This window comes from Crocuta crocuta, unplaced genomic scaffold (genome assembly GCF_008692635.1).
Source record: "Crocuta crocuta isolate KB4526 unplaced genomic scaffold, BGI_CrCroc_1.0 scaffold3, whole genome shotgun sequence".
Taxonomy (NCBI): domain Eukaryota; kingdom Metazoa; phylum Chordata; class Mammalia; order Carnivora; family Hyaenidae; genus Crocuta; species Crocuta crocuta.
Window position 1 is genome coordinate 12,708,867 of NW_027529934.1, and position 22,500 is coordinate 12,731,366.

Consider the following 22,500-nt stretch of genomic DNA (forward strand, 5'->3'; position numbering starts at 1 on the left):
GAACCAGAATCCATGTCTGTATACTGAGGGACAGTACCAACAATGCTTAACAAGGTATCCAACTGAGATTTCATTTCCCTAATTTTTTCATTAAGGCTTTCCCATTCTTCAAGATACATTTCAGGAAATTCCAGGACACTTTCCATCTTGAAAGAACAGTATTCAATAGAATTAATCAAACTTGGAAGAATTTTACAGATACCTAGAAAAGTGAGAAAAGTAGTCATAAGTCTACCATATTAAATAATAAATTATAAAATGCCAATGGGCAGGGCATATCTTTTTTTTTTTTTCATCTTTTATTATCCTACAACTTGCCTAGTGGAGAATCTTGCAGAGTTCCTAAATAAATGTTTAGTGAATAAACACTGTGTAATCAGTGCTTTTCTGACTGATGGGCTATTAATTCTTTGATGACAGTTTATACTCTAAGTTTCTTGTCTTTTCTGCTGAGAACCAAATGTATTAAGTTCAGAAACCACGAACCACAGTTTTCTATAATAGGCATTAACTCATTCATTCTGTTAAGAGAACAATTATGATAAGCAGCTTCTTCATGATTACAGGATATTTAATAACAGGAATGAGAATAGTTTGGTATTTGAGTCTGTTTTTAGGTCACTGTTCAGGTTTTCATGAAGTTCATAGTTTTGGTCTGAAGAAGGATTGAGTCTAGATCCTAATCTTTAACCAATTCACTGTGAAATCATGACAAAATACCCCCTCTATACCTTTGTCTTATCTCATTTGCAAAATAAGAGATGGAATGCTACCATCTCAGAGATATACAAAGAGAAATAATTAAAAAGCAAACTTTTGGGGCACCTGGGTGGCTCAGTCACTTAAGCGTCCAACTGACTGAGCTCAGATCATGATTTGGTTTCAGCTCACACCCTGATCTTAAGGTCATGAGATTGAGCCCTGTGTTGGGCTCTGCACTGACAGTACAGAACCTGCTTGGGGTTCTCTCTCTTTCTGTTCCTTCCCTGACCTCTCTCTCTGTCTCTCTCTCAAAATAAATAAACTTTAAAAAAATAAAAACTAATGGGGTGTCTGGGTGGCTTAGTCAGTTAAGTGTCTGACTTTGGGTCAGGTCATGATCTACCAGTTCATGAGTTTGAGCCTCATCTCAGGCCCTGTGCTGACTGCTCAGCTCAGAGCCTGAAGTCCGCTTCGGATTCTATGTCTCCCTCTCTCTCTGTCCCTCCCCCACTCATTCATTTTCTCCCTCTCTCTCTCTCCCATTAATAAATACATATAAAAAACTAAAAAAGCAAACATTCTTGTGCTTGATGAAAATATTTCACTGTTTTCATTAGTAAACTTTAATCTTTTAGGAGTATTCAAAATGATCTGTTAATTTTGCTATCATTCATCATTTTGACTTCCTCATTTATTTCAAACCATTTACTACTTCATTTTTTTTCTGTCATTATATATTCTCATGGGTAAGTATTGGCATTTTATCTCTATTACTGATGACATAGATAATAAAGATTGAGTTTTCCCATGAGGAGTAGTTTTATGTTGAACAACAGTGCCAGTCAATGGACCAGGGTTGCCTGAACACTTTGCTGGGAAGGATTCTTAAGTAACATATGACACAGTTAATAAAAGTCGTCATTCTCATGAAATACAGCATTATCCAGAATCTCAAATTATCCCTAGAATTTCTCACGATGTCCAACATCAATGTTGAAAAGAATTGACTCTTGTGAGTCAAGACAAAATACAGACAATTAAAAAAGACCTATGAAGACATAAAAGATAACATCTGGTTAGATGTTATCAAATTATCAGTCATGGGCAATTAACTGTGAGCAACATAAAAAGCTGAGAAGTAGACCCACACATTTTTTTGTCAATTAATGTATAACAAAGGAGGTGAGAATATATGATGGGGAAAAGACAGTCTCTTTGGTAAATGGTGCTGGGAAAATAGGGCAGCTGCATGGAAAGAAACTGAATCACTTTATTACACCATACACAAAAATAAAAACAAAATGGAATAGAGACCTAAATGCAAGACGTGAAATCATAGAACTTCGAAAAGAAAACGTAGGCAGTAATCCTGCCTTAGCAACATTTTTCTAGACATGTCTCCTGAGGCAAGGTAAACAAAAGCAAAAATAAACAAGTGGGACTACACCAAAATAAAACACACACTTAGTGCACAGCAAAGGAAACCATCAGCAAAACAAAAGAGTAACCTACTGGATGGGAGAAAATATTTGTAAATGATGTATGTGATAAGAGGTTAATATCCAAAATAAATAAATAATTTTGACACCTAAAAGCTAAGTGATCTGATTAAAAAGAAGAGATATTTTTCCAAAGATGACATATAGATGTCTAAGAGACACATGAAAAGATGTTCAACATTACTCATAATCAGGGGAATCGAAGTTAAAACCACAATGAGAAATCACCTTACCCTTGTCAGAATGAGTAGTATCAAAAAGAGAAGAAATAATCAGTGTTGTTAAAAAAAAAAGGACCCCCCCCCCCCTTGTGCACTGTTGCTGGGAATGCAAATTGCTGCAGCCACTGGGAAAAACAGTATGGAGGTTCCCCCCAAAAAATTAAAAACTGGAACTACCCTGGGGCACCCGAGTGCCTCAGTCAGTTAAATGTCTGACTCTTGATTTTGGCTCTTGCAGTTTGTGGGTTTGAGCCCCATGTCAGGCTTTGCACTGACAGCACAGAGCCTGCTTCAGATTCTCTCTCTCCCTCTCTCTCTGCCCCTTCCCTGATCTCTCTTTCTCTTTCTCTCTCAAAATAAATAAATAAACACTAAAAAAAAAAGAACTACCTTATGATCAAGCAATCACACTATTGGCTATTTACTTAAAGAATACAAGAACACAAATTCAAAGGGATACATGCACCCCTATATTTATAGCAGCATTATTTACAATAGCCAAGACATGGAAGCAGCCCAACTGTCCATCAAATGATGATGGTATGGTATATATATACAATTTATTATTCAGTCATAAAAAAGAATGAAATCTTGCCATTTGCAATGACATGGAAGGAGCTAGAGAGTATAATAAGGTTAATAAGTCAGGTTATAGCTAAGGTTAATAAGTCAGTGAGAGAAAGACAAATATCATATAATTTCACTCATATGGAATTAAAGAAACAAAACAAGCAAGCAACAGGCAAAAACAGGGAAAGAAGTCAAAAGTTTCTCTATTCACAGATGACATGATCTCATAAAAAGAAAATCCTAAGGAATCCACTAAAAAACTATTAGAACTAATAAATGAGTCAGCAAGATGGCAGGAAACAAAATCAAATACAAAATCAAGTTTATTTCTTACACATGCCATGAAGCATCCAAAAATGAAATTAAGAAAACAATTGCATTCATAATAGTGTCAAAAAGAATACAATACTTAGGAAAATATTTAACAAAAGAAGTACAGCTGCAGCAACTTCTTACTTGACACATCTCTGGAGGCAAGGGAAACCAAAGCAAAAATGAGCTATTGGGGACTGCACCAAAATAAAAAGCTTCTGCACAGTGAAGGAAACAATCAGCAAAACTAAAAGGCAACCAACGGAATGGGAGAAGATGTTTGCAAATGACATATCAGATAAAGGGTTAGTATCCAATATCTACAAAGAACTTACCAAAATCAACACCCAAAGAAACAAATAATCTAGTGAAGAAAGTAGTAAAAGACATGAACAGACACTTTTCAAAAGAAGACATCCAGATGGCTAAAACACACATGAAAAAATGCTCAACATCACTCATCATCAGGGAAATACAAATTAAAACCACAATGAGATATCACGTCACACCCGTCAGAATGGCTAACATTAACAACTCAGGCAACAACAGATGTTGGTGAGGATGCAGAGAAAGAGGATCTCTTTTGCACTGTTGGTGGGAATGCAACCTGGTGCAGCCACTCTGGAAAACAGCATGGAGGTTCCTCAAAAAATTAAAAATAGAACTACCCTATGATCCAGCAATTGCACTACTAGGTATTTGTCCAAAGGATACAGGAGTGCTGATTTGAAGGGGCACATGCACCCTAATGTTTATAGCAGTGCTATCAACAATGGCCAAAATAAGGAAAGAACCCAAGGTCTATCGACCGATAAATAGGTAAAGAAGATGTGGCACATGGAATATTAATCGGCGATCAAAAAGAATGAAATTTTGCCATTTGTAACAACATGGGTGGAACTAGAATGTATTAGGAAATAAGTCAGTCAGAGAAACATAAATATCTTATGATTTCACTCATATGTGAAATTTAAGATACAAAGCAGATGAACATAAGGGAAGGAAAGCAAGAATAATATAAAAAATAAAGAGAGAGAGGGAGACAAACCATAAGAGGCTCTTAAATACAGAAAACAAACTGAAGGTTGCTGGTGGGGTGTTGCGTAGGGGGGAAGGGCTAAAGGAGTGAGAGGCATTAAGGAGGACACTTGTTGGGATGAACACTGGGTGTTATATGTAAGTGATGAATCACTAAATTCTATTCCTGAAAACAAAACAATACGAAAACATAAATAAGTAAATAAATAACTATTCATTCATGTATTTATTTATTTTTATTTATTCATTTGACCACTCCTTTAAAAAAGTGCAAAACATTCTCAGAATTGTAGAAAACATTGTTGAAATAAACTAAAGATCCAAATAATTGGAAAAACATGCCATGTTCATGAACTGGAAGATTTCACATTGTTAAAATGCCAACCCCCTATTAGAATCCAAGCATATCTCCTTACAGAAATTAATAAACTGTTTCTAAAATTCATATGGAATTGGAAGTGATTCAGAATAGCCAAAACAATCATAAAGTAGGACTCCTCACACTTTGCAATTTTAAAACTTACTACAAAGCGACAGTAGTTAAGACAGTTTGGTACTGACACAAGGACAATGGGAAAGAATTGCGAGTCCAGAAATAAACAGCTACATCTAGAAATAAACCACTAAATCAACTAATTTTGACAAGGATGTCAAGGCCATTAAATGTGGGAAATATGGTCTTTCCAACAAATGGTAATGGGGTAATTAGATATTCACATGCAAGAGAATGAAGTTAGACCTTTACTGCACAGTACGTAAGAAGATTACTCAAAATGGTCAAATAACATAATAGAAGAGCAAAAACTATAAAATTCTTAGAAGAATACATAAGGGTAAACTTCATTACTTTAAATTTGGAAAAGGATTCACAGACATGGCACTGAAAGCACAAACCAAAAAAAAAAAGAAAAAAATAGATAAATTGGACCTCATCAAAATTTAAAATGTTTGCACTGCAAAGTTTTTGCACTGCAAAATGTTTGCACTGCATCAAAAAAATGAAAAAAAGCCCACAGAATCAAAGAAAATATTTACATTCATATATCTGAAAAAACATTTGTATCTAGAATCTATAAAGAACTCTTACAACTCAATAACAGAAAAACAAATAACCCAATTAAAATATGGACAAAGGATCTGTCTGAATAGGTATTTCTCCAAAGAAGAAATACGGATGGTTAATAAGCCTTAAAAAGGTATCAACATCAATAGTCATCAGAAAAACATAACTCAAAATGAGATACTCTCACACATTCACTAGGATGGCTAGAAACAAAAAGTCAGATAACAAGTGATGGCAAGGATGTGGAGAAACCAGAGCCCTCATATACTTGGGATGGGTATATAAAATGAGCCAGCCTCTTTGAAAACAATGTGACAGTTCCCAAAAACTTAAAAACAGAGTTATTACTTGACCAACAACTTTACTCCTAGATATATACCTAAGAGAAGTGAAAAACGATTTCCACACAGATATGTGTAAACAAAATTTTGTATCAGCATTATTCATAATAGCCCAAAAGTAGAAACAATCCAAATGTCCATCAATGTAGGAAATGATACACAAGGGGCACCTGGGTGGCTCAGTTGGTTAAGCATTCAACTTTGGCTCAGGTCATGAACTTGTGGTTTGAGGGTTCGAGTCCTGCATCTGGATCTCTGCTATTAATGCAGAGCCTGCTTCGGATCCTCTGTCCCCCTCTGTCTGCCCCTCCCCCACTGTGTGTGCTGCCATTCTCTCTCTCTCAAAAATAAACATTAAAAACTACACTGAAAAAGGAAATGATACACAAAATGTGATATACACACACAATGGAATATTATTCAGCCATAAAAATGAATACAGTACTGACACAGGCTAAAACATAGGTAAACCTTTAAAACATTAAGCTAAATGAAAGAAGTCAGGCCCAAAGCGTCATATACTGTATGATTCCATTCATATGAAAGTCCAGAATAGAGAAATCTGGTCAGGGATGGGAGGATAGAAGAGTGATAGCTAAAGGGTAGAGGGTTTCTTTTGAGGTTTCTTTTGACAAAAATATTCTATAACTGACTGCAGTGGCACACATCTGTGAATGTAGTAAAAATCACTGAATTGTATACTTTAAACAGGGAGTTGTATTGCACATGAATTACATCTCAACAAAGCAGTGCTCAGTGCTTTATTCTGCTTGATTTTTAAAACCATGTGTATAGTATTTTGATTTTAAAAATTAGTAGTATTACAAATGTAATCACTATTCTTTAGATTTTAAATATTAATTGTATTACAAATAATAATCACTGTCAAAATGCTTTATAATGTCAAGCAATGTGTCATTGTTTTTTTCTTACCATTATCCCCATTTATTCTTATCTCAAATTCTTTGTAGAGTCTCCCAATGGTTTTCACAATTTCTTTCATGTGGTGTTGCTCTGGCGGCACCTCCCCCTCCATACTTTTATGGCGACTAAATATCGCAAACCCAATATCTGTCCAGTTTTCCTGTAAATGTTTAATGATTTTGAGAGAATCATATTTCGACACTAGAGAATCCCCAGTAAACTTTTCTTTGTCTTCATCCAGCATCTAGAGAATAAGAGGGGCGACAGGAAAATTAGACTATTATTCACTAATGAGTTCATCAAAGTCTACCGAGGTCTTTAATTCCTAGTATCTACCAATTATTTTGGAGTCATACATCCTATTATTATTTGTTCATACCATTTCTTCATGCAACATAATTTCATTTTCAAAATTAAAGTAAATTTAAATTAATTATAATACCCTGCAAGATAACCCATAGTTTACCAGAATGAAAATAATTACATTAAGTCCTATTTGGGTAAAAATGAATGACAGGCAATAAAGGACCAGAGATCTATGCATGTTTAATTACTATGTGGTTTGGTGAGGACGTCAGACTGAGAAAGTTGCTAGAATGTATTTGTTGTGTTTTATTTGTCTAATGCCAAGTCCAAGTCCTATAAAACTGTAACTTACATATTTGTGACTCAGAAAATGCAAACAAATCACCCATGCTTCAGAATGAGGAATTAGTACAAAAAAGCAATGTAGCAGAGCAATTAAGGGCAAGGATTTGGGAGCTAGAGAGACCTGGACAGGTCTGACTCTGCCACTTATCATTCATATACTACTTAGGTAAGTTACTTAACACCTCTAAGTTTCACTTCTGCCTCTGTGACACAGGGATTACAAAACCTGCATCCTTTGTCTGACATGAGGCGTAAGCACGGTAATGCATGCAAAGTACCTTCAGCCTGACAGGGTAAGAGCTTCATGAATAATTATTATTCCTACTAAGTAAAGCAGCATGATTTTTTTTAATCTTATCTATTCAGTGTCAAAATTGCCAGAGAAACAGTAAAGTCACTAAACTAGCTATATGATAAATAGGACAAAAAACATTTTCAATTCTGAGACTGTTCTGCTCAAGTCATTCCATAAGACAAGAATATGGCTTCCTGGGATCTGGATAAGACATCATCAGGCCACGAGTCTGACATTCACTTCGGAGGGATCTCAGTATCTCATAGATTTTCCTTTGTCAGACTGCTAGGACGTAACAGTAGTTTGATCACTGAACTCTATTTTCAAAACTCAGATTCTTTTAAAAAGACGTCACTGGGGCCCTGGTGGCTCAGTCAGTAGAGCAACTGACTCTTGACTTTGGCTCAGGTCACAGTCTCATGGTTTGTGAGTCCAAGCCTGGCGTCAGGCTGTGTTGATGGCTTGGAGCCTACTTAGGATTCTCTCTCTCCCTCTCTCTCTGCTGCTCCCCTGTTCATGCTCTCTCGGCTCTCAAAATAAATAAATAAACTTAAAAACTAAATAAAAAGAGGGTATTAACAAGCAGAGTGTAGTATATACATGCAGTAGAATATTATGCAGCCTGTAAAAGGAAGGAAATTCTGACACATGCTACCACACAGATGAACCTTAAGGACGTTATGCTAAAGGAAATAGGCCGGTCACAAAGGACAGACACTGTGATTCCAGTCATATGGAATCACATTTATAGAGATGGAAAGCACAATGGTGGTTGCCAGGGACTGGGGGAGGAGGAAATGGAGGAGGCTAGTGTTTACTGGGTAGAGTTTCAGTTCCAGCAGATGAAACAAGTCTGGACATGGATGGTGGAGATGGGTACACAACAGTAAGTACACTTAATGCCACTGAACTGTACATTTAAAAATCACTGAACTGGTAAATTTTATGTGATATATATATTGTACCACAGTTTTTTAAAAAGGTGTTCTTGGGGTGCCTGGGTGGCTCAGTTGGCTAAGTGTCCGACTTCAGCTCAGGTCACAATCTCTCAGTCCGTGGGTTCGAGTCCCGCATTGGGTTCTGTGCTGGCAGCTCAGAGCCTGGAGCCTGTTTCAGAATCTGTGTCTCCCTCTCTCTCTGCCCCTACCCCACTCATGCTTTGTCTTTCTCTGTCTCAAAAATAAATAAACAAAAAAAAAATATTTTTTTAAAAAAGGTGTTCTTAATTTTAAAAGTCCAAGTTGTTCTTGAGACAAAAGCCAGGTACGGGAGTGGCACAAATGCTCCTTCTATCTGATGACTAGGGCCTAACTGTATTTGGCCCAAAAATCTAAAAATAGAACTGAAAATAAAATACTTTAAGTGTATTTTTAAAAGTCCCTAGCATCTTGCTGTTTTCTTTGTCTTTCATAAAATGTCATGTGGCATTCTCAAAAGATGAGATGTGACTCATATTTGTTGGTGAAGAGTGGCAAGTTTACAAACAGCATTTTGATTACCAAACAGTTTATTAGAATGTCTCACCTGTTGCCACTGCTTGAAATCTGCAATAACTGATTGGAATATATTTTCTTTATCGGGGGATAAATTGTCTGTTTTACTGGAGGAAGGAAAAAGAACAAGAGCAGGGTCTCAGAACAGTGTATAAACAAAGAAAATCATGAATCCGTACACTGTATAATAATATTCGCTTTCTCCTGAATGATTTCCAAGCATGCCTTCCAGGGTTAGCCCTTTCCTTACAGGCATTCATCTTTAAATTTCCAAATGTAAATACAAATATAAATTCAGGCTCCAATCAGACCTGAGCAATCAAGTTATAGGGTCAGAGGCCATAAGAGTATTGAAAGGGTGTTTCTGGGTCTTCGACATCCAAAATTAGATGATCAGAAGAATAATTCTTGTTGAATACAGAAGACAAAACAATACGTAACTAGAAAGGAAGCCTAATGAATAATTAAGACTCAACGTTTAGTTCAGGAGTCCCAACTTCTGGTAAGAAAGAGTTTCCTTTAATATCTCTGAGGTCTCACAAGGAGAAAGCTCTTGATAAAGAAGTTTTTGAGGAGAAAGAGAAGAGTGAACCCTGTTATCTGTGCTCTCCTAACCAGCTAAGAGCCAACAAACAGTAGAGACAGGCAATGGCCGAAGTCACCAGCTGGGATATATACCAACTTCAGCTGCCAGAACTTTCAAACCTACTAACTGGAAAACCGTAGAGGATCTGAAAAACCAACACCATTGTCCTCAATTTGAAATGGAAACAGTTCCTAAATGTGTTTCCTTAACAGACAAGACATCTTAAAGTTTAAAAAAAAAACCACCTTAGAATTCATTGAGTCAAGCCTGGATTCAAAATCCAGATTCCCACTAACTTTAGCTGTGATTTCATCATCCCACCTTGACTTAACTACTTTATAGGCAGCCTTGTCCACTGTCAGATTTCTCTACTTGTTACAAAGTATAATATCCAATCAAAATCAATCTCCTTATAACTGCCGCCCACTGATTCTATTTCTCTGCACATGCAGATGGATCTAGATATTCAGGTTTGCCAATAATAATGACATAAGTTGATGTGAGAGAAAAGGAAAAGAAAGGAGAGGAGAGAAGAGGAGAGGAGAGGAGAGGAGGGGGGAGGGGAAGGGAAGGGAGGGGAGGGGAGGAAAGGAAAGGAAAAATACTGAACTGAAATGGAGGCAGCAGCAGTCGGGTAGAGGGATCAGGATGGACTACAGAGATGCTTAGCACCAGAAACCACAAAACCACTCAAGCTCCTAGCAGGCCTGCACCCTTGGAAGGGCTGCTAGTTACCCCCCCCCAAAATCAATGTTAGAGTCATTACATGGTAAAAGAGAGGCAGAGAAAAAGAAAGAACTGGACTGAGTTATCAGACATGACACAGTATAATCAAAAACAAGAGTCTCGTAGACCCGGGGCGCCTCGGTGGTTCAGTCAATTGAGTGTCCAACTCTTGATTTTGGCTCAGATCATGATTCTGGGGTTGTGAGATCAAGCCCCTCGTTGGTCTCCTTGCTCAGGGTAGAGCCTTCTTAAGATTCTCTCTCTCTCTCTCTCTCTGCCCCACTTCCTCTCTCTCTCCGTCTGTCTCTCTAAAAACAAACCCACAAAACAAAACCCTTAAAAAAAAAAAAGATCCTTGTAACCCACCTATTATTTCTGAAAAACTGCTGCCATTTGGTAAGGCCACCGTTAACAATTTGCAATTTCTCCCTTGTAGAGTCTTCATTTTGTTCCACTTCGTTTTTAAATTTATTCATTAAGTCTCTCCACTTCTGTGTCAATTTCTGCAACAGTGCAAGATCTGCAGTGTCCTAGATAATATGCGTGGAATTAAGTCACTTAGTCATGTAACAACTACTTATTAGCATACACTAATAATGTTAATTAGTGTATTGATATTGTGAATACTAGAGACATCCATAGAAAATGGATCAAAATTGAGAAGATATTTCTCTTTTAAAATATCGTCAGTAATATCACATAGTCCCTTCGCTGGTAGATTTTCCATGGTACATAAAATATTAGGGACAAGATTTTTCCTTTGGAATATGACCTCAATTCCCCCACAGGACTTTCATGGGAGGTAGTGTGGTACATTGGAAAGAACAGGAATTTCAAAACAAAACGTGAATCCTAGCAGTTATTGGCTATGTAACATTAGGGGATACTATTTCATCTATTTGGGATTAATTTTTCTTATCCAAAAAATAAAGACCCTACTATATATTTTACAGGATTGTTATAAGAATGAAGTGAAGGGCAGTTGGGTGGCTCAGTGGGTTAAGTGGGTCCAACTCATGATTTCAGCCCAGATCATGATTGCACAGTTTGTGAGATCAAGCCCCACATCAGGCTCCTTGCTGACAGTGTGGAGCCTGCTTGGGATTCTCTCTCTCCCTGTCTCTCTCTTTCCCACCCCTGCTCTCATGCACTCCCTTTCTCTCTATGTCTGTCTATCTATCTCTCCTTCTCTCTCTCAAAAATAAATACTTTAAAAATTTTTTTAAAAGAATTGAGTGAAATGACAAATATAAATGGTATGAATCTAGAAACACACTAAATGTCACTTCTCTCCATTTCAGCCAAGTGTGCTCATTGAATTTTCACATAAAATTGCAAAAAATGCACAGCTACTTACATTTTATTTTCAAATACTAACAAATAGAATGATAAGTCTATAAATAACATCTTCAGTATTATTAACTTGGATAAATTGTTTAAAGTGCTTTAATTAGGATAGAAGACAACTATAATATAAAGAGCATTTATTTAAATTTCCTTAGATTTTTCATACCACCCACAATAAAACACAAATACAAAACTATATTTAAAGTGTAATCTATAAACTTAGCAAACACGTCTCCTAGTTTCAACCCTCAAAAGCTGGGGTCTCTTTTCCTATAACGTAAGTGAACTGATCTTTACCTTGACTGACAGCAGTATGATGAAATGCTTAACATATTTACTCCAACCCTTTTCATTGAGGTAAAGTCGTTTAGCCAACACAACTCTATTTCTTTCAATTACCTATATGAAAAATGTACTGAAATGAGGAACCTAAGACATCAATAAACCACTGTGATTTATTAAACCCAAACCAATTTCATGTTTCAATTTTTCACTGAATCATTAACTCCATCACAATTTCTTACTTAAATCATGAGCTAATTTGAATCCACAAATTCATGTTTTCTAAAACTGCTATACTGGAGCCAAACTGAAGGATAACGTATAGCACAGAATCCCAAGCAACACTTGGAAATTAGGAAAGACTTCAAAGAGCTGTTATTCATACGCATCATATCTATTTGATATTTACCATATTGAAAGCTAAAACCAAACATATTTAAAATACATATTTGTTAATTCACTTAAACATAACAATAAATTCATTATATGTTAACATAAATAGTATTTTTATGAAAAAATAACTATTTTCTAAAACAAAAAAATAATGAAAGGAGAACCATTATTTTACATTTTTACAAATCTCTTTAATGTCTGCCTTAGTAGAGCTGGATTTTCATATTGCTTCTGCATTTAATCTGCAGCAACGTCCCATATCAAGGTAAAGCAGATGTAACTCATATGCAAATGAGAGTGGAAAAAGGCAAATAACCTCTTAGTATAATGAAGAAAATAGTTTTCACCTCATGAAAGGGTCCCAGGGATCCCTTAGTGAGGTGGGGGACAGGGAAGGGGGGTGATCCTTGGACTGTACTTTGAGAACCACTGGTATATTGAACCAATTATATAGTCATTCAATGAATGACGGGTTCTAGACACTGGATATAGACACAAACAAAAGAAAAAAAGTTGTTATTTTCAGGAAGGTGGTATTCTAGCTGTCATTTCCTGTTGGGAGGAACTTTAGAGATGAGCTAATACAAAGCCTCCACCAATTCAAAGTATTTTTCCACAGAAACCACTGCGAGGGGTCAGTTCCCTATTATTGAAATACTTCTAGAGTGAAGAAACTCACTTGTCTTCTTTATACCTACTGAACATGCCTAGCTCCCTGTTATAGATTCTTATATATCTACTGTCATGATTGTTTCTTCTTGACATATCATTTAAAAATTCTGCATCAGGATGAAACATTGTATACCAGATGAGGTCTGACCATTCTGGAGGAAAGTGAGACAAAAGTGTGAATGTGTTGAGGGTTATAATTTCTGGTTAATACTTAGTGAACATAAGTCCCAGGTGTGAGAATAGGCAACCAACCAGCAAACATGTCAGAAAAATAGAATATCATGGGACTTTGCCACTTGCCTAAAGTATTACAGTGATGGCCTGCAGACTGCCATATTTCATTTCCTGTCTTAGATGCCAAGGTAATAGAACTAAAGTGGTATAATCCTAATATGGTTACACTGTGTGAAAAAATATGAACAACATTTCCTAGTTTATAATTACTATAAGTAGAAGTTGAAACTTTAACATGCTCACAAACAATAGAAAAAGAATTCTTGCTTATACTTCATAGATTCTGGTGAGAAAAAGAGCCCTTGATTAGGCAATAGCCAGATACTTAATAGAGAAGAAACAAAAGAAGACAAATATAACTTTCCTTTTTCAAGGCCAATCATAGCCACATTATTCATAAATTAAATACACATCTTCATTTTTAAAATTTTATCTAGATTATTAAAAATGGTAAAGCAAACTTGATCCAGCCAAAAAAGAAGTCTAAGTTATGATTCCAGGTAAACCAACCTTTAAGGCCAATTCATATGTGGCTGAGCTCCAGAGATCTCTCTCTGTCATTAACTGTTTAATATCAGACTCCATCCTTCCTCTTTGCAACGTGTATAAGTCATGGTATTCTTCCACAATCCTAAAAAAAAATTAAGAAGTATATACAGACTTTGTTTGTGAGAATTCACATTATTGAATAATTCTTATGATGATGGACATTTTTTAAAAAACAACTTTGGGGGCCTGTGGGGAGTGGGTAGCTCAGTCCATTAAGCACCTGACTCTTGATTTCAGTTCAGGTCATAATCGTATGGTTCGTGAGTTCGAGCCCCGTGTCGGGCTCTGTGCTGACAGTGAGGAACCTCCTTGGGTTCTTCTCTCTCCCTCTCTCTCTCTGCCCCTGCCCCATGCACGCTGTCTCTCTCTCAAAATAAACAAATAAACTTTAAAAATTTTTAATAAAATAAAATAAACAACATTGTTCTAAAATAGACAATTTGACCTACACTGTTGGTGGGAATGTAAACTGGTACAGCCCCTCTGGAAAACAGTGTGGAGGTTCCTCAGGAAACTAACAATAGAACTCCCCTATGACCCAGCAATAGCACTGCTAGGAATTTACCCAAGGGATACAGAAATGCTGATGCATAGGAGCACATGTACCCCAATGTTCATAGCAGCACTCTCCACAATAGCTAAAACATGGAAAGAGCCTAAGTGTCCATCAACAGATGAATGGATCAAGAAGATGTGGTTTATCTATACCATGGAATACTACATGGCAATGAGAAACAATGAAATCTGGCCATGTGTAGTAACATGGATGGACCTTGAGGGTGTTATGCTGAGCGAAATAAGTCAGGCAGAGAAGGACAAATATCATATGTTTGCACGTATAGGAGGATTAGGAGGAACTTGACGGAGGAACAAGGGGGAGAAGAAGGGCGGAAATGGTGGGGGAAAGGGAGAGAGGCAAACCATGAGAGACTCTTGAATGCTGACAAAAACTGAGGACTGATGGATGTGGGGGGAGGGGGGGATGGGCATGGAGAAGGACACTTGTGGGGATGAGCACTGAGTGTTATGTGGAAACTAATTTGACAATAAACTATTAAAAAAAAATAAAAAAAATAAAATAGACAATTTGTTCCTTTAAAACTCATCATAAAGTAATTATGGCATAATTGCTGGATATATTAATAACACTAATATACAGTAAAATACGAGAAAAAATAGTCACATTTCACTTATAAATCTAAGTCTTAAAGTAAAAAATTCAACATACTGTTACCTGCTCTAAACACTTTTCTTCATATTGTTTATTCACTAGAATTTTCACAACATGGTATTCCAACAGAATAACAACACTATATCTAATTTAAGACTTCAGGATACAGAATAGAATTAGAATTTTTTTTGAGAGAGAGCGGGCGCGCTGGTGTACATGCATGCGTGTGTGCAAGTGGAGGAGGGGCATAGGGAAAGAGAACCTTAAGCAGGCTCCACACCCAGCACGGAGCCCAATTTGACACTGGACTTGATCTGACAACCATGAAATCATGACGTGAGCCAAAACCAATAGTCTGATGCTTAACTGACTGAGCCACCCGGGCACCCTGAATTAGGCATCTTCACTGAAAACACAAAGTCCAGGGGCACCTAGGTGGCTCAATCAGTGAAGCGTTTGACTTCGACTCAGGTCACAATCTAGCAGTTCTTGAGTTCAAGCCCTGTATCAGGCTCTGTGTTGGCAGCTCAGAGCCTTGAGCCTGCTTCAGATTCTGTGTCTGCTCCTCTCTCTGTCTCTCAAAAATAAATAAACATTTAAAATATTTGAAACACAAAGCCCAGTAATTATGAGCCACTATACTTTTAAATTATATATAATTAAGATTTAAAGAAATTCTGTATCAACCAACCAAAAGATTAAGATTAACTTCATTCAAGTTAAGTACCTTTTTCTTAACTATTTTTTCTTCATGTTTGCCAGAACATAACTTTTCCTTCCAAACTTGCACTGAAGTTTAGAATTAAATTAGAATTAAAAGCACTTGTGAGATTAAATGCAAACACAGAAGCTGTAAAGGGATAGCATTTCACAAGCCATTTGAAACACCACCTGCTATGGAATATTAACTTTGCTACTAGAATTAAAGTCTGATGACATAGAATTCTTAAATGTTTTTTTTTTTTTTTTTTTTTTTTTTTTTTTTGGGGAGAGANGATCATGACCTAAGCGAAAGTCGGACGCTTAACCGACTAAGCCACCCAGGCGCCCCAACATAGAATTCTTTTAATATTGGTGAAGGCCAGGAACTACCAGCATCACTTCTGGAAAGCCTTCTCTATTTGGAGATGTCCACTTGTTCTAAGTAACTAAGAAAAATTAATCACCTTACATGTCACACGGGTGAATATACATATGAAAATTCAACAAGTTATATCCCCTTAAGATTTATGCATGTTACTGCCTGAAAGCTAGACATTGATTTTGGAAAGGGAACTAATAACCCTTGTTTAAAATAGCAAAAGAAGCTTTCTGCCCGTGGACGCCGCCGAGTAAGCATCGATAAAGTCTCCCCTCCCACCGCCGTCATGTCTAAGTCAGAGTCTNTTAAATGTGCTGTGTAAAGTTAGTCTACTCTAAAGCCATCTTGGTAAACTACCCCAACAGTGTGAAGTTAGAATTCCTTCAGGGTGATGCCAGGTTCCATTTGAAATTTTATTTGCAACCTGCTTGGGCACAGAATCCATTGTCTCCACAAACATTGGTGTGGTTGAACTGACAGTTAATGTGTTGTGACCTGGAGTTCACCGTTAAAAGGGTCACCCAAGCAAAGTCCTGGAGTTTATTTGGTTATTAATATGATTGTTGGCACATCCTATGCAATATATCTAAATTGAATCATGGTATCAGATAAAATTATAGATGGGATTAAAGCTTGTGTATCGTCCATTATCATGTGTAATCAATAAACGATTTAATATTCTCTTGAAAAAATAAATAAATAAAATAAAATAAAATAAAATAGCAAAAGAAAAAAAAGTCAGAAACAACCGCTATGTCTAGCAAGAAGGGACTGGCCAAATAAATGGCTCTATGAGGAAAATACTCTTAGCTAATTAAAGATCCTGTTGTTGCTAATACTTTGGTGCATGGGAAAACTTTTCATGTTGTAACATGAGAAACGCAAATGATAAAATTATATACTCATTTTTTATCTCATTTATATAAAAAATATATGGAAATAGATAAAAGAAAATACATCAAAATATGAATAGTGGTTAACTCTGAGAGAAAGAATTACAGATACTCTCTATTTCCTCATCTATGTGTTTCCGTTTTTCCTAATTTTCAATAAAATAATCCGTTATTATTTTTTAAAAAGTATTACTAAAAATTTCTAATCACAAAAAAAATCCCACTTCAGAAACATCAATTTTTTAAAAAAATGAGATTTCTTTTTCCTTCTCCTTCCCTTTCTCTCTGGTTTTAGATGGTTTACTCCTATAATGAACATTAGCACAAAAGAAGTTCTAGCTTATTTTTTAAATTCATTCAACAGATATCTGTTGAGTGTCTACGGTATGCGAGGTACTGTTCAAAACTAAACAAAATCAAACAAAAACAAAACCTTCACCCTTACAAAGTTTATTTGGAAAAGATAAAGAAAAAAGGAAAACATATTAAGTAGTGATAGAGCAAAAAATAAAAATAAATCAGGGAGAGGGGATTGAGAACACAAAATGCTCTCAGTTTTAAATGGGTTGGGGGGATGAACAAAGGTCTGAAGGAAGGAAGGAGGAAGATAGGGAGCTCTCTGGGAAAAAGAATTCCAGGACCCAAGGGAGCCTGTCTGGTATGTTCAAGGAACAGCACAAAGGTGACATGTCTGAAATAAAGTAGAAGTCAGAGAAATTCTGGTTGGATGAGTCTTGTAAGCCACGTTTTAAAAACGTGGCCTTTTACTATAAGATGAGGAGCTGCTGCAGAATTTTGAACAGAGGAATGACATTATTTTATTTGAGTCAAATTTTAATAGATCATACTGACACCACACAGAAATGGAAAGATGGTTGGAAATTAAGATGGACGTACTAATGCTTCAGCAAGTTTGACTTTGAGCTGAACAAATCTTTCTCTTCCTCATTCTTGAAGCCTTCTCTTCCCCTTCACTTATTTTTCCACAGAATCCTTTGTTCCAGGAACTTGGTATCGATGCTGATAGTTAGTCACAAGTTTCAGATGACCCACGCCAGCGTTAGTCATGAGATCACCTTGAAGGCATGAGGAACATGGCCGGCAGCACGTACCAGATTCCTAGCAACAACCACCCGGATCAGCCTTTTACCCCAGGCAGGTCTACAGCTTTGAAGGCCTGCTCTAACCTCCTTTGCCTTAAAGTAATAAAACTCATTCCTCTTTACCCCCAACCTTTGTCTTCGAGTTCTATGTTGGCTCCAGAGCACAGAGGTCGGTTTTTGACAACAGTACTGGCTGGAGCGTGGAGAGCAGCTCACGGTGGTGTACAGCAGAAGTAAAAAGGAGATTCGGAGGTCACCGCAACACCCCAGGCAAGGCATGCAGGTGGCACGAAATAAAAGTGGTGAGGGTTCAGCGTAGATAATGAGAGGTGATAGAATTTGCTGCTGGACAGGTGTGAGATGTGAGGGAAAGAAAGGGATTGAGAATGACTCCAAGCATTTTGGCCCCAGAAACTGGAAGGACGGAGTTGCCATTAACTGAAATGAGGAAAAGAATGTGGAAGGAGTAGGTTTGGGGGAAAGAAGAGTTTGGGAATGTTAGGCATCTAAGCAGAGTGTTGAGGATGTTGAATATAGAAGTCTGGAGTTCAAGGAGGAAAAGAAACTAGGGGTGCAGATTTGTGAAGAAGGGTGAAACTATAGATACATATTTGTGAGCTAAGAGTATATACAGGTGATGGCATTGGAAGCCAGGAAACTGAAGAGATTAATTTAGGAAGCCAGTATGGATACCACAGAAATAAGAAATAAGCACTTTGCCGGTTAGAAATTGGTGAGATGAAAAAGAACCTGCAAGGGGTATCGGTAAGAAGGAGCAGACAGTAAAGGAGAGGAAAACTAGGAGACTGTAATCTACGGAAAGAAATTGTTTTAAGTAAGAGCATCTGGCCAGTTGTGACAGATGCTGCTGTTGAGTCAGGTTAAATGAGAATTGAGAAGTGACCTTCAGACTAAACAACATGAAAGTCACAGGTCACTTTGACAAGTGCACTTTGATGTGGTTGGGGGAATGAAAGCCTGATGGGAGTGGGTTCAGACGTAACAAAGGGAAGGACCAGGAGTTGACATACTGAGTATGACAACTTTTTAAAGAAGATTGCTATAATGGGGGTGGGGGGACAGGGAAATGGGGCCATAGCTAGAAGGGGATATGTATGTGGTCGGTCCTAAGGGACTTGGGAGTCTTTTTGTTTTTTAGTTCTTGTTTTTGAGACTCGTGTAATTATAGCCTATTTGTATACTAATGGGACTAATTGGGAGGAGAGGGAAAAATTAAAGATAGAGAAGAAAGAGGGAATATTTGCTGAAAATATCTCAAGTAGATATGTGGGGATGTAACAGTACAGAAGTGGAAAGACTGGCCTTGGGAAGAGACAGTTCATCCACAGTAAAAGATGGGAAGATAGAATGTATGAGCACAGATGCAGGGGGTGGGTAGATGTAGGGGTGAGAGCTTGAGTTCTCTTCTGTTTGCTTCTACTTTTTTGTTTGTTTGCTTGCTTGTTTCTACTTTTTAGAAAGGAAGCTCATCAGCTCAGAAAGAGGATGGTGAGATACTATTAGATGAATAAGGATGGAGAACAAAGTATAGAATAGTTATCTACTAAGACAAGCAGGGTAAATCAGCTACAGAAAACAACAGTACATTCGGTGCACAAAACTGGTCAAGGTGGGGCACCTGGGTGGCTCAGTCAGTTAAGTGTCTGACTTTTGATTTCGGCTCAGGTCATGATCTCACAGTTTGTGAGATCAAGCCCCACTTTGGGCTCTGTGCTGACAGCATGGAGCCTGCTTGGGATTCTCTCTCTCCCTCTATCTCTCTGCCCCTCCCCACCCATGTTCGTGTGTGCTCTCTCTCTCAAAATAAATAAACATTAAAAAAATGATCAAGGTATCCTTCTCATTCTAGTAAGGAATAAAATAGAATAAAAGTAAGAATATATTTTTGAATTTAGATTTTGTATACATTTGTGTTTTTCTTGACATGCCAGTCACTCTTCAATGCATACACACACACATAAAAAGCAGAAGATTATGCTGGATTATAAGGAATATAAAATAAGATACAGTGTGTGGCCGTAGACTGGATACTGATTTGGACAATCCAATGTAAAATACCTTTTGGAAAAAACTGGGAAATTTTGAATATGATCTAGGTAATTAATGAAGTGAAACTTTACTGAAATAAGTAGACTGTTGACTAAAAAACCAACAGGCTGTAGAACAGTATATGCAGTACAATTTTGGTTTAAAACAATGAATGTGTGCACATGTACATAGAAAAAAAGATACACCAAGACTGTATAATGGTAATCTATAGGTGGTGAAACTGTAATAATTTTTTAATCCATTTTTGCTTGCTTATATTTTCTACTTTACTTATAAAGCACTATACTGCTTCTATGGTAGTATAATAAAATTATTTTTAATCAGTTAAATAAAAAAATCAAAATGCAATCAGATTTATCATTTGATATATACCCAAGAGTTTCCTAGTAATCAGAACTCTAAGAGAAAATGAAATAGAATAGAGGTCAGCAGACTAGAATCTGTGGGTGAAATACAGCCTGCCCCTTGTGTTTTGTATAGAACATAAGCAAAGAATGTTAGATTCTTAGTTCTTTACATATTTTACTCTTATATATTTTATTGTTAAAGAAGCAATAGAATAACAGTATTTTGTGACACATGAAAATTTTTTTTTTTTTCCATTCAAATTTCAGGGTCAGCAAATGGTTTTATTGGAGCACAGGCACGTTCTGGCACTGCCCTTGCCTGCCTTTTCACCCTAGTGGCGCACATTACAAAGGCAGCGTGGATTGAGTAGCTGCATCAGAAACCATATCTCACCATCTGACCCTTCACAGAAAAAATGTGCTAACCCCTGAAATAGGATAAAACACTAAGATCACAGTAGATTCATTAAAATCTAAAAAAGGGAACTAGACTCATACTACTAATTAGAAAAATTAGTAGCGAACAAAATAAAACCGGATACCTAGTCATACCCATCAGACTGAAAAAAAATACGGACAAATGGAAACTCTCCCACGCCAACGGGAAAGTGTACTGGCACGACTACTTTGTAGAGCATTTGGCAACATCTAGCAAGACAAGGCTGTGCACAGCCTGGGACCTAGCAATCCCACGTCTAGGGATACACCCTGGGGAAACTCACACAGGACGACATTTACAGGATGTGTATTAAACGATGCCTGGAGGAGTTAATATATATAAAAGTTCCTTACGTATATTAACTCCTCCAGGCACTGTTGTAATAAAAAACTTCAAATGTTTCTATAAAATTTTGTTCCTTCAAATAAGCTGTGAAGCCTCTGACATAATGGTTAACATTTGGTAACTCACTTAGCATTCTTTTCAGCATCTAAGAGAGCTTGTGCCAAATCCCTGTGGGCCTTCTCTGCTTCCTTTGTTAATTTTATATCATGTGCCCGAACCAGACACAGCTCCCTGAAATAAAGCAGAGAAATTTTACATTCATAGTTGAAGAGTTCCAGGAAATCGGATTTGTATACTCGGGAATCTTCTCAGTTACGTGTATATCTCTCCCTAGTTTTTACACCTTAGAAACCAAATCAAGAAATCCAGCATACTTTTGGATGGAATTCTGGCAGGTTTGGCAATGAAATCAGGGTGGCTAGAAAGGGCAGAAAGATGATGTGGGAGACCCTCTAGAATGGAGAGAAGGCAGATGCTAACAGGCAAGGCCACCAGGCTGCTCTGTCCTACCCTCTGACATGCCCATTTTACCCTCCTCATTCTTGCCACTGATGATCTTGACACAAGCTTAGATGATCACTAACCCTGATTGCTACTTAATGCCTATCCTCTGTGGGATTTAAACCTTATCATCCATAATCGTGGCACTGTCTGTAAACATGATTAAGATCTAACATCTCAGTCCTGGAAGGAGAACAGGAGTCTTCTCCCTATCAAACATACATGTAGCCCTAGTTTTGTGTTAACCTTTGTAACCCATGTCTCTACCTCTATGTCCAGTCCTCTCTGTTCTCTTCCTCAACCCCAACAAAGGGAAAAAAAGAGAGTCCTCACTTTTAACCGTTCTACTTTCCCTGTTTTTTACTCTCTTTAAAGATGTGGCTTTGGCCTGTGTTTTGCGTTTAAGATAATCATAGACTTTACCTGGTCAGTTCTTCAATAACATTCTTAAAATTGTACAACTCTTCTAAAATGCGCTGGTCCATTATTCGCTGAGTTACCATGTCTTTGTAGAAGTCAATCATCTGCCGGGCAATTTGGTCAAGCATTTGTACATAACGCTCTCTGCATGAGACAGAGAGAAAACAAGGTATCATGCAAAGGAAAAGGAAGAAAAGAGCCAGAAAATATGTGAGAGAGAAAGTAATGTCAG

At 37.1% G+C, this 22,500-nt stretch overlaps 1 protein-coding gene across 1 annotated transcript in view; it reads right to left on the reverse strand.

Annotated features, from left to right (window-relative positions):
* Nucleotides 1-22,500, reverse strand: part of AXDND1 (axonemal dynein light chain domain containing 1) — an 89,462-nt gene that overhangs the window by 39,860 nt on the left and 27,102 nt on the right. The window contains exons 9-16 of the mRNA XM_077763088.1: nt 22,272-22,412; nt 21,474-21,578; nt 13,860-13,980; nt 12,066-12,167; nt 10,788-10,951; nt 9,141-9,216; nt 6,680-6,914; nt 1-202 (exon numbers count right to left, since the gene is read on the reverse strand). Coding sequence (XP_077619214.1) covers nt 1-202; nt 6,680-6,914; nt 9,141-9,216; nt 10,788-10,951; nt 12,066-12,167; nt 13,860-13,980; nt 21,474-21,578; nt 22,272-22,412 — 1,146 coding nt within the window. The remainder of the gene's footprint in view (nt 203-6,679; nt 6,915-9,140; nt 9,217-10,787; nt 10,952-12,065; nt 12,168-13,859; nt 13,981-21,473; nt 21,579-22,271; nt 22,413-22,500) is intronic.